Raw genomic sequence first — 13,364 nt, 5'->3', positions numbered from 1 at the left:
TTGATTTTCTTCTCTCTTATCATCTATAAATGCGTGATTTTTTTAATGGTAAATTTTTTAAAATTGAGTTGATATGTAAATCTTAATTCTCAAAATCTCTTCCTTTCTAAATTACAGATAAATATTATGTTCTTTTATGGTTCTAGAAATAGGGCTCTTAATAGCCCTATATTCATACCATTCCTTCTTTTTTTAAAGGTTCAATCATTTCTGTCCTAGGAATTGGAGGATAACAGAGGTTTGATACCAAAAATAAGTAACAGTGGTAACCTCTTAAGATGATTTTGATTATCATTTTTTTCTTTTCTTTTTACTTTTAGAATGGGAAAAGAGTGTTTAACAGTGTAACAAACAATAATTTGTACTGTGTAGAATTACTTTGGATACTGACTCTTAGACATAAATTGAACAATGATTAAATATTCACTGGACTAAAAAATGCTTTATTAGTGGAGTGCTCAGTTACTGACCATTTATTTCCCATAAAACTTCATCTTCAGATAAAATGTACTTACAGAGCCAGGTACAGTGGTATATGCCTGTAGTCCCAGCTTCTCAGGAGGCTGAAGGATGAGGATCTGAAATTCAAGGTCGGCCTGGGCAACTTAGCGAGACCCCGTGTCAGAAAGGGCTGAGGATGTAACTCAGTAGTAGGAAAAGGCCCTGGGTTCAGTCCCTAGCACTGCAAAAAATTTACAAAAAGGCATTTTAAGGACCTTGAGTTGAACTTTCTTGATTATATCATTTTTAGTTTGAAATTTCAGATGCCAGTTGCAGGCTCTGCCATCTCACAGTAACCTTGTTAGCCTCCCACTTTGGGAAGCGTGATGTCTGCATGGAGAACGGGCATTGGTGGAACAGAGTAGAATCAGCTGTGGACTGAATGGTAGCTTCTTTGTCTTTGAGTCATTTCATTTGTATTTGTCACTGCCACGTTTTTGTTTAACAGAAGTTTCTAAATGGCTGATGCTTTCATGGGTGAATATAGTCTTACTATTCTTTACTCAGAAGAGCTTCAGGAGACTGGGCCAGTCTAGAGTTCATGTGGTACTTCATTTGGTCCATATTTTTGATAGACAGCATAACTAAGCCACTTTGCTTGGTCGTACACAAGCAGCTTTGCACTTATAGCCTTGCAAGAGTCCTGCATTTGTATTATCTGCAGAGCCCCTGTCGGCATTCAACTTTGTGATTGATCCATATAATCCTCCCTCTTCATTTTATGATTGAGAAACCAAAACCATATAAGAACAAGTGTTCTTTTAAAGTTAAACAGTAGCTTAGGTCAGTTTCAGACCTTGTTTGATGGCCTGTTTATTTTTTTTTCCTGGATTCTGCCTCTATGTTTGAAAGCAATGCTGCTGATTTTTTGCTGTCAGGGGCTACAGTGAAACTGCCGGGATGCTCTTTAAAGATGTTCTTCAAATGAAAGAACTGAAAGGCAATGGTGGAATAGCATATGGTCTCGTTTAGTTCTTGTTACTAATTGTTCTTATCTTGATGAAATCATTCCATCTCACTGGACATCAAGATTATTCATATAAAGTAAAAAGTTATGGCCGGGGATTTAGCTGAGAGCAATAAGCACCTACCTGGCAAGCGTGAGGTTGTGAGTTTGATCTCTGGTACCAAAAAAACAAACAAAAGTTAGACAAAACAATTTCCCATCTTCTAGTGCAGGACTTGGTATACAGTAAGTTCTCAGTAAGTAGCTCAGTGAACAATGGATGTTGAAGGTCTCTACCAGCACTAAATGGGTGACCCTCTAATTATATCTAAACCTTTTTTTCTCCCTTCTACCCCCAGTTTTACTTGGTCACGTCACTTTCAAAGTCTTGCAGTGTTGCAAAGTGTAAGAATCAGTGATAGTGAACCTTTTAGACGCTTAAGGATACCAACAGCCTACTGTAGCACATATGCCATGGTTCTCATCCCTAAGATTTCTTTTTGCTTAAGACCTTGTTAGAATCCTGTGAATCTGTATTCTCTGTCTCTGTCCTCATCTTGTTAGTTTACTCACCTAATCAGCTTGCTTGTTCCCTGAATTATCAAATAGTAGAAAATGTGTCATGGTTTTGTGTGTTGTGGCATAGGGACAGTGGGAGGAAGATGTGAGGTGTAGGTGCCTTTTCACCTCACCCCATATTAGTGTGTTTCCTCAGCCATAATCTTTGATTTCCTCCGCCAATACACAAAGGCAGCAAGTAGTTCCTCTTTACTTCGGTTCTATTCATAGGCACAGGCTACTTCACAACTGGAAGTGAATTACTATTTCAAATGTAAATAATTTTCATGAATTTCAGCATACATTATTGACATTTATAAACCTTAGTGGGCCTAGCTATTGTTGCTAAGTAAGCAAATAATCAAGAACGTGCAGGGTCGGGGATATAGCTTAGGAGCACAGTGCCTGTGTGACAAATGCAAGGTCCTAAGTTGGATTCCCAGAACATAAAAAAAAAGCCTGCCCTGTCTCCTGCCTTTTAAGAGCATAAAGGCTTATTTAATAGGGAATTGAGTAGAGTTAAAGAAATTGTAGCTAACTCTGCACTTGATCGGCAATAATAACTAACTTACTACAAGTAAATCCTGGCTTATTTTTGCTATAATTAAAGAATTTCATAGGGATTCAGTGTTTTCATGTATTAGAGAATCAGAATGTTTGAACACTGAGCTGCTTATTTAAAAATAAATAAAATCTGATTCTTAAGAAATCCAAATTAGTACTGAGCTTTATTTCCCTTAGAAATACCCCTACAGAAATCCATAATCTCCCCCACAAACACATATATATCTGTTCAACACCAGTTTAATTGTCTGCATTTACCCTGGTCTACTTCATCTTCTTGGCCTGCTCATTTCTTTCATGGCAGACCTAACCCTGACTACTGCATTCAGCCTAGAATATGCCACAAATACTTTTTATTTGTATCCTATTCCTTCTTTTTCTTTGTTTTCTTTCTCACTTTCTTCCCTCAGAATTATTCAGATGTACCAGTGATTAATTTGTGTAATTTTGCTTAGTCATAATATTCATGATTTTGCTGAAGTTTTGTCTAGAGTTCTTAGCACTTTAGAAAACATCAGGAAGTGTTCTTACCTTTTCAAAACTAGCTTATTTCGTTGCACATAGGTTTTCTACTCAAAACCAAAAATATTTCTCTTATCTCTGCCCAAATCAAGCTAGTTCCCACAGCTTTCTGTGCTTTTATAAACAGGACTCATTCCAAGATCCAGTCTGCCTCAGCTTCCTTCTGTTCCTAACCAAAGGCTTTCTCTCCTTCGCCTCGCTGTGGTCTTCTGTGCCAGCTGCCTGTCGTGAAGCTCACCTGAGAGCCAGTGTGTGTACAGCTTTGGAGCGGCCAGAGAAGTCTCATAGGGCTTCTGCATACATTTCCCTAGTGACCAGTCAGTGACAACAAGGATAACCATTTGTGCTGGTAGGACTGTCACGAGGCAGACCCCTGAGTTGTCACTGTAAATACTCTGTTCTTCTCTGTTTCCATGTACATTGCCTTTCGGAGGCTGATAAAGAAGTGGTCCAGGTCAGACAGAACAACTGGCTTCATTTTGACTGGCTCCTTTATATACCATGAAATGAAAAGAGAACAGCAGAGCAGGAAATCCATCTGTTAGGTAATTTTTTAGGTGTCAGAAAAGGAGCGATGTCACCTTTAGACTGGAGCTAGAGGAAATTTGTAGAGCCACAGGGATAGAATGTGAATTTCTGTGCCTGGCATAACAGAGCTGCTTGATAAATACTCATTCCAAGAATAAGTACTTCCTGTCTTAGCAGAGGTAGATCTAGCATGTAGCAGCCAACCAAGAGAGAAGAAAATTTGGCAACATAAATCCTACTTGTGATTGCTTTCTGTTCCATGAAAGACATGGAAAATAGTATTTCTCCTGGAATTGTTTCTAGCGTGACATATTATACTAGTGTACTTTTAGGTAAGATGCCAGTGGCCTCATTTTTAAGTCCTGGGTCTGACAAAGTCAGATTTTGACTTTTGCTATCTAACAAGTCCCTCTGTTACCCATTTTCATTTCAAAAAATGTGTTATTATGCTGCATTTATTTAGCACTTCACACTTGTAAAATTGTACGCCTGTGTTATTCTCTACCAAAAATCCACTTACTTATCACCCTTTTTAGCATGGCAGACAAGGATACCAGAAGGTCTAAGGACTGGCTATAGAACTCAAAGAAAACTACTTGAAAACTGAATTTTTCCCTTTTTTTTTTCAAATTCTCTTTGGCAGAATATAAATTATGAAGGAGGCCACAGATACAAACTATGGCTCTTCTTCTGAGTTGATTAACTCTGGATCCAGAAAGGGATTTATCTACATAAAATGAGCTTAAATTGACTGGCAAACCCTGGAGACTTGAATACTAACGGGACATTGTATCAGAACTCTCCTCATGTCTTCATTATGGGAGCAGCTATGTATGCAAGTGGATACATTTGCTGAAACATACCACTGTAAACTGAATTTCATTGTCTGTACATTATAACTCTGTTAACTAACTATAAAAAATTGGAAATTTTAAAGACATTTTCATCTACATTGTGAGGTAGATAATAGATTCATTGGAAATATTCAAACAGACTGAATGATCTTAGGTTGGGGTTGGGAGTCCTTGTACTTTGTGCATTTATTTCCTGCAGGCTCTAAATATGTTTATTGAAAATTAAAATTAACTGGAATTTCTCTTGAAGAGTAAGAATCAGGGGTCTTAACAAAACGTTTAATCTGCAATACTGATTGTTATTTTATTCATGGTAGTGGCGGCGACTAATAATTGTTCTGAGACTAACAGTTCTGAAAACAGTTTCCACCAGGATGAAAAAGAAAGTAATTATCCTATTAATTACCTTGTAAAATACAAAAGTAGATGGCAGCAATTGAATTGGCTACCCAGCACTCTTACTCTTTGGCTCAGGGATGAGTTCAATCCGTCTGATAATCGCAAACTTTGCTTCATTGCTAAGGTTCCCAGTCCACACTAGAGTTTGGAGCCAGCTGCACTGTCATTTGGCAACCTTGCTTTCTCCCCTCTCCCTTATCCACATCCACCAGGCTCTGTGGCTGCAGTTCCCATCTGGAAGCCAGTTGCCACAGGATACAGAATCCACTAGGGAAGAGGGAAATCTGCATGTGCGTGGTTAAGCTTGGTGACACTCATCATCAGATAAACAGCCTGGAAAGCTTGCTCATTCATGTGGAAGAGCCAGTATTGCAGCTCACTGGTAAGGCTGTTGGCATTTATACACAAGGCCTGCGTAGCCTGGAGCATTTTCATTTATGAAGCAAAAAGAGCCAAAAGGTATTGCCATTTTTGCCATTCAGTAGTAACAAAACCTTTAGTCGAATCCTACTGAAAGATGGCTATCCCACTTTTTAAAAATGAAATGTTGAATTTGATTGCAAGTAAGTAGTTCCATATGACGTTTAGCTTCTGTATTATCACAGTGAGTCTGGTGTTTTTCTTTTCACTCTTGATCTCTTTATGTGACCTTCCTTTCCTTTTAAGAAGTCTCTAATGTACCCAAGACTTTCATGCCTGTGTTCCTTTGTAGTCTGCTACTCTGCTTCTTGCCTTCCTGCTGATAGCAGTGTTGAATAAGCAGCGGTGCAGGCCAATGCCCAGGACTCCTCTGAGCATGGCCTGCTTTTAGAGGACAGGGCACTTCTCATTTCCTGCCCTAAGAATGGCCATAACTTGACTTCTGTCTTCATCTGCAAACCTCCCTTCACACTGGGGACAAACATCTTTTCTGCCATAAGTACCAACTTTTAGAACCAGATGAACTTTTGAGAGCACACCTTCCCTCTCTCCTCCTCCTGGCCTTCCTTCCTCTAAGAAACACGCAAATCCTTAGAACTGCAAGTGTACTCACATTTTACAAACTGGAACCTCAGTGTCTCTTGCCTTCATGACCACAATACTGTTGAGATTATTAGAGCTGCGTTTGTTTATCTTTTCCATACTTACATGGTTTGCCTTTCTTGGCAGCCTGCTGGCCTATGCAATAATAAAGCTTCTGTTGAGGTGGGCAAACAGCTGATGGCTTGGGGCACAGAGGGGGCTCCTACAGTGCCTGTCAGTAATCTGCCAGGCTGGTGGTCGGAGCAGGCGAGAACAAAAGCTAGTCTGTTTGCAGCCAAATTGGGAGGTCAATGTGTTAGTTGTGTTCCTCTCTCTCTGCCTTTCTCCCTGCTGAACGGGGAGAGTGCTCTGCTGACCAGTGGTCCACAGAATCATCCTGGCAAGCACCCATCCTCCAGCCTTACCTGCTTCTCCTGTTGGAATTCTGATTGGAATTCTGCAGAGGGCCCCTGTTCATGTATCTGAACTGCTTACAAAGGCACTGACCAAGGAATTTTTCTTTTACTCACTATTCAAAGTTGAGCCTTTACTTGCAGTATGTTTTGACTTGTTTAGGTTCCATGTGGCTACTCACAAGTTGTGTACTAAATTCTCTTCTAACACTTGATGGGGGTGCAGAAAAAAGTCACCGCTGCCCTGCTGAGAAATGCAGGAATTCCTCTTTGGGCAGCACATTTCATGTATATGTATGTTTCCTAAAGCGATGTAATGTTAATACTTGAAAATATCCTAGACATTTGTTGTACATGTGGATCATTTAGTCTTAGAGGGTAGCAATCATACCAAGTAGCCATACCTGACCCAGTGAGCTGATTGAAGACCTCCTGTCTTTGTGAGTCTGTTGACAAACCTCTCAGAGAGCTGCTGTGTGAGGATGGTCACATTAGATGTGTAAGATCCTGAGTAATTTCCACTTTTTAGCCTTCTAAGAAATAAAGTGTGAAAAAGAGACTTTTAACGAGAAAAGACTACTGTGTGTTTAAGTTAGCCTTAGAAAGTTTGCAAATGACTTTAAACCAATTTTAATTTGAGTTTTAAAGGTATGTAGCCAAGTCTTTGTTATTCTTCATCTTCTTTTTAGACTGCTGAGTATGAATAAAAGAAAAGGCATTTAGCTAGATGTAGGTAGAGTCATGGATGTAATGAGAAAAGGTGTTTGGCTAGGTGGGTCATAGTCCTGGATGTGGTTTGAAGGGCATCTACAGAAATAGTTATAACCGCAGTGGTCACTGCAGGCATCCCAAGGCAGTTAGCTTTAAGTGAGAATTAGGTATAAAGTAATCTTGAGTAAAGTTGATAGTTGGCATTGTTTACTTTGTTTAGTTTAAAGTGAAGAATAAACTAACCATGATAACCGCTGCAACCAAACGTCTTTAGCACCTTGCAGTTCCTTTGGTCCTTGGACATGCCACGTTTTTATTATTGTTAAGTACATGTATGTGTTTATTTGTAATGTAGTAGTAAATGCCCCCACAAAGGGAATCTACTCTGTGTAACATAGATGTTAACAGAGTGATCAGCACACGACAGTATTTAATACATTGCTGACTGAAGCTCTTTTTTTTTTTTTTACTGTGGGCCAAGAGTTACATCAGCCAGGGATTTAGCTCAGTGGCGCAAGCACAAGGTCGAGAGTTCAATCCCCAGTATACCCCCCACCCCCCAAAAAGAAGAGTGATGTCAGGCCCTTAAGAATCCTGTGGATCATGCCAGTCACTGCCCCACTTACCAGGGAATTTACACCTGATGAGGAAGCAGTGCCATCATTTAGGTAATGCACTGTTATTTCACTTGAGGCTTCTCTTTTAAAAATAAAGCTGTCTGGGGGGACAACTCAGTCGCAGTGTTTTCCTAGCATGCACAAGGCCCTAAACTCACTCCCCATTTCTGCAGAAACAATTCTTTTAAAATAAAATAGCTTCTCATTGGCCATTACACTTCAAGTCTAAGATTTTCACAGTCGTAAGAAGAGGAGCCCAAGTAGCTCACCTATTGATTTGAAAATGTGAGAGAAAGCATGAAATACATCTCATGCTGAAGATCTCCTTACATTTATCATCTAGTCTACCTGTCCAGTGCTTTTGTTTTTCTGATTTTGAAGGAGTTAATTCTGTACGGAAGATTAGAATGAAAGATGTTGCAGCCAAACCTGAGATAATTTTTAAAATAGAGCTGGGCACAGTGGTGCACACTCAGAATCCCTGCTACTCAGGTGGATCAGAAGTTTGAGACCAGCCTGAGTAACATAGTAAAAACCTGCCTCAAATTTTTCAGTGTGAAAATAAAAAGGAATGGGGATGTAACTCAGTGGTAGTGTCCCTCTGGGTTCAGTCCCCAGTACCACAGAGAGGAAGGGGGCAGGAAGACCCTACATTTATGAAACACCTTCACATCTTATTTTTGTCAAAATCTCTCACCAGAGAACTAATAGATAACCTAAGTGAAATCCTGTTTCTCAGTTCCCTTCCTTTCTCAGCTTTTACTTTGGCTGTTATTCCAAAGGAAACTATTCCAATGGCAGATGGCAGAAATAGCAAGTGGCAGTTTGAATAATGAACCTCTCAAAAACACTGGCATTAGCCTCCATCTTCAACTCATATATGGCACAGAATCCTGTAGCTCCAAGTTTTAGCTTACCTTTTTCTTTTTAAGACAAGAATTTGATTTTGTGTGGACCCCAGAAATAGGCCTGCTTCTTGATGGTTAAACGAAATATGTGGGCTTTAGCAGATGTGATATAGTATACAGAGTCATCCAAATCAAAACAGATACAATGAAGGACCACAAAGCCCTCTCCACACGTGTCCTTCTCACAGCCTTCTTTCCACTCCAAATCAGTCTTTTGTCCCAAACCCTGTGTGTGGAGTAAGGAGAATCAGCTTCCGCCCAGCTGTTTGTAGTGTTTATAGACTTACAGTGAAAGTAGCATCAGGAGCGGTTTGACGAGGATACTGTCACTGTACTGTTCTCTAATTGGGCCATGTGGAGCTTTCAGGGCCACGTGGAGAGCTTGGGAGCCCTGGGGGAAGGACTGAGGAGCAGAGTGGAGCCATGAGGAAGTCAGCAGGATTGTGACTCCTACAGGACATAAGCATGAAATCCTACTCAACCTTAATTTTTCAGTCTTTTTTCTGTTTTATTGTGTTTTTTAGTTTACTAAAGTTAAAGTATTTTAGTCTCTTGACTAAAGTATTTTAGTCTCTTTAGCCACAAGATATCTGTAATATCCAAAGCAGATTTCCCTCTACAGTTATTACGTTGTTCTGTATTTTTACCCACATCTGTTCTTAAACTTACAAACTTACAAACTATCAGCTTCAAATTTTCATCTCCCCTCTTCTAAAATATGTACTTACACAATGACATGGTTAGTATTTTCCCCCAAACTGTTTTTCATAAATCTCATTTAAACATGTTGAAGCAGGGGTTATTAAATAAGGAATAAAATTTTTGTAGTTTTCTTACTACTTTGCCTTCTCTTTTTATTCAGACTTATAGTTAATGAGTTTCATCCTCAGGTTTTATCAGCTGTTGACTTTCAGGCCTTGGCCCCTTTGACTGCACTCATTAAATACCCAAGAAAAGGACCCGCTGGTGGAAGATGTGTTTTGTCATGATGTTTAAGAGATAACACCAGTGTTCTCTCTTGTGCTTTGTTTAGATTTCGACACAGTCCTAATTGCTTGTACCTGAGAGACTGGACTATCCATACCTGGATTAGGCAGTGTCTAAAACACGGTGCCCAAGACAAAGCCTTATACACTCTTGTCAATAAGGTGAGTGGCTAGCTTGATCATTTGCCTCATCACTGAGACAAAATTCCTGGCACCTATAATTTACAGAAGTTTATTGGGGTCCCATTTCAGTACTGTCAGTCCTTGTGTGGTCTAGGGCAGAAAGCATCATGATGGAAGGGCTGGGGTGGAGGAAAGCAGCTGACATCATGATGGCCAGGAAGCAGAGAGTGAAGGAAGGAAGGAGCTGCAGAGGGGGATACACCTTTGCAAGTCACACCCTCCTCCTAACAGCAAGGCACTGTCTCATCCCCATCATCCAGTCACCTTCAAAAGGGCCCATCTGTGAGAGCAGGAGGCTTTCAGGGAAATCTGGGTATAAATGTAACAGTAGCTCCCTGGAACGTTTCCTGAGCTTAGGGTGATGTTTTACGTATGACAGCACAGGAGAAAACAGCACCAGAAATCGCTTTTTAAATCTTTTGCCCTTGAACAGTCTTTTTCACAATGAGGCTGGACATAAATTAATCAACAGATCAAGAATAAAATTTCCCAGAGCTGCTGGTTTTCCAATTAGAATGAGTCAGGGAAGGGCAGGTAAAAGTGAAAGGTCATCCAATCATGAGAACCCTGCGCTGAGCCTTGAATTTCTTCCATTGCTTTCATTGATAAAATCTGCGGGCAGCGAGAGAAGACCACTTTTGCTGGAATGTGCTTTCTAGCATATTCAGACTGTCTTGGTTTTTTAAAAGACACGTTGCCAAGGTTGTAGCTCAGCAGCACATCCTGAGTTTGATTCTTGGTGCCCAATAAATAAATAATAAATAAATAAAACTCTTCCTAGATGATTCATCCTGAGCCTTTCAGGCCCCCTGACTCCTCCCCTCAAGTCCAAGAGTTGCCTATGATTAAGACGTTTCTGTATGTTGCACTCCACCTAGGAGTTGCGTATCCATTACCTTTATGGTATGAAAGAAAGTACAAAATAGGAAACAGATATGGTAATCAGATAGAAAAACAAATTTTCTAATAAGTCTAACATTTACCAAATGTAAGTGCTGTACAAGAACACCAGTAAAAATGGAATTAAGAGAAGAAACCCAGTTGGAAGGAGAGAACTAGAAGATATATTAGGTATCATTTAAGCTGGTCACCAAATATACATGCTTAAAAAATAATAGGTTGCCCTTTGGCCTAGAGTATATGGTATCTTGGGGTAGGGAGAGTGGCTCTGTGTCACTAGTGTTGTAATTAGGGTTTGCAAGGGAAACAATTTAATACAGGACACATAATTTACAGAATTATTTTTATAATAGTCATCCAAAGAGTCAGACGTGAAAAGTGCAGTAAATCTAAAGGCCCCCAAAATCCAGGTCTTCACTCAGATCCCATAGCAATATCCTGCGTGAGTCCAGCTTTTATGACCTAGAGCCCATTACAGTGTTTCATGGATCTGTACTGGGAAGACCCAAAGGTCAATTGGATGCCAAAAAGGCTGTGCCAGTGTGATGAAGGATTTGTGCCAGAAGGTTGAGGGTTTTGCACTGGAGCCAGGAAGCAATGCTCAAAGTAAGGACCACGGCTCCCCCAAAATGTACCACAGCCATCCTCATCAACAACAAGGTCTCAAGCTCTTTCGATGATCAGAACAGCCTAGTTTCTATCAGTAAACCAGCATGACAAGCTTCTCTTAGGGATTAAATAATGCACCATCTTCCCTTCTGGAGCTAAGAAGCTCCAAAGTGAACTGTGGCCATTCTAGACATTGGCAACAAAGCTCCCAAGCTCCTCTGACAATGAAAATAGCCAAGTTCATATCAAAGAAGAAGCTCAGCAAGTTCCTCTAGGAGAACCAACAGGCAATAGGAGAAGCAACAACACAGAATTTGGTACCAAAGAAGTGGGGTCATTGCTGTGTCTATACCTGCCTATGTGGAGAGCCTTTGGGAATGGCTTGTAGTGAGAGTTTGGAAAGGTTTGGAAATGTCGCCTGAAAGAATAGCCCTAGAACACCTTAAGCTGTTCTGTATGGGAGATTCTGATCAGAACTCAGAAGGCTGATATAAATTCTGCCAGTAAAAACCAGGCTCAAGAGGTTTCTGTAAGAAGGACTGCATTAGCTGCAGGAGTCTAGGTGATGTGTATATGGCTTGGCAGAAAGTTTGTCTGCCAAGTGTCCAGAGATTTTGCCTGCACCTAAGATTAAGGGCAGTAGACTAATTAAACTAGCAGAAAAAATTTAAGTCAGTTGAATGTTGGAGCAGTGGTATGACTATTGTTGGGGACTTTTAGTTAGATTTATGTTAAGAATCAAGAACACAGAGCCCAGCAGAATGATTTAAAATGTTTTGAGTTTAGCCAGAAAAGAAGCTTCAGTGAAACTGTGGACTGCAGACAGAGCTGAAAAGATCTTGATTGCTGAGAAGAAACAGGAGAATATAAAAGTTGGCCTGAGGGCATCACAAGAAGTAGCAAGTCACTACCCTTTGCAGCCTCCAAACTGCAAAAGTGAAAGCTTTGAGAGAAAGCTGCAGAGCACCAGGTTACAGAATGGCGGCAGCATGGAGAATTTGTTCCTCAGAATCAGGTTCAGAGTGCCCAGCAGTACAGGCACCTGAGCCTTACAGCCAAGAAAGAAGAAAGCCTGGCTACTGTTGCAGCTGGCAGCAGACCTTGACATCATCCATGTGGAATTGGTTTTAGGTGCATGCAGAATGCAAGAGTTCTGAGGTGAAAAAGTCTTCTACCCAGATTCCAGAAGAAGGCCAAGGAAGCCAGTCAGTGTGCCCCTGAGAAAGCAGTAGGCAAAGCTGTGAGGCTGAAGCTAAAAGTGCAGTAGAGACCTAGAAATCTGGAGAATCCAGGAGCATGGATCATTTGAGGAAACCTGCAAGGAAAGAGCAAAGTGGGCCCAAGAGAGAAGCAGGGGAGCTACAACCACCAGAAGTACCATGGGGTGGAGTCACAGAAGTCCTTTGGAGCTCACAGTTTACCACAGATTGCTATGGATGTTCTGCACAGAACTGCAGGATACAATGTTTGCCCTACTAGGTTTTGGACTTACGTTGGTCCCAATGCTTTGTGTCACCCTGGTTGTACCATTTAGAATGTAATTTTTATCTTGTGTCATTGAATATTGGAAGTATTTAACTTTTTATTTGTATAGGGCTCACAGCTAAGAGTTTGCCGTACATCTTAGAGGAGACTTGGCACTCAGGTTTTTCAGCAATACTGAAACTGTTAAGATTTTGGCCACTTTTAGAGATGGACTAAAATGTCTTTTGTATAAATGAGTCTTTGAGAGGGCAGGGGCAGAATGTCAGGCCACTTTAAGGTGGCTATGGCCCACATACAGTATAAAGGACAGAAGGAGTCTTCTTTCCTGCCCTCGTTTTGTGCTCATGTTGCTTCTGCTGTCTTCCGGCCACCATGAACTGTTGCCCTCTGCCATGAGCCAGCTTGCCTTGGACCCAGCAGATTATGGACTGAAACCTGTGAGCTAAATAATCCTTTCTTCCTTTAACTTTGGATGTCAAGTATTTTATCCCAGCAGTGATAGAAAAGTAACCAACACACTAAGTAAGAGAACAGTAGGAGACTAAGCCAAGTCCTTAGGTAAAGATAGTCAGAATGATGGCCTTGAATCTCAAGAGCAAAAGGGACTGGCCCACTGGAAGACATAAATTAAATCCAGCTCTCTTCTGAGTATGACACAGGTTACACTCAAAGAAAACT

General features: G+C 40.6%; 1 protein-coding gene across 3 annotated transcripts in view; it reads left to right on the top strand.

Moving 5' to 3' along the window:
- Mrps27 (mitochondrial ribosomal protein S27) overlaps nucleotides 1-13,364 on the top strand; it is an 80,261-nt gene that overhangs the window by 51,179 nt on the left and 15,718 nt on the right. For all 3 annotated transcript variants that reach the window (XM_003461606.5, XM_063258331.1, XM_004999748.4), the window contains one exon: nucleotides 9,557-9,671. In XM_003461606.5, coding sequence (XP_003461654.1) covers nucleotides 9,557-9,671 — 115 coding nt within the window. The remainder of the gene's footprint in view (nucleotides 1-9,556; nucleotides 9,672-13,364) is intronic.

The sequence above is a fragment of the Cavia porcellus genome, unplaced genomic scaffold (genome assembly GCF_034190915.1).
Source record: "Cavia porcellus strain 051 isolate PalLab524CR breed Dunkin Hartley unplaced genomic scaffold, mCavPor4.1 scaffold_11, whole genome shotgun sequence".
Taxonomy (NCBI): Eukaryota; Metazoa; Chordata; class Mammalia; order Rodentia; family Caviidae; genus Cavia; species Cavia porcellus.
This window is presented reverse-complemented; position numbering and strand designations above follow the sequence as displayed.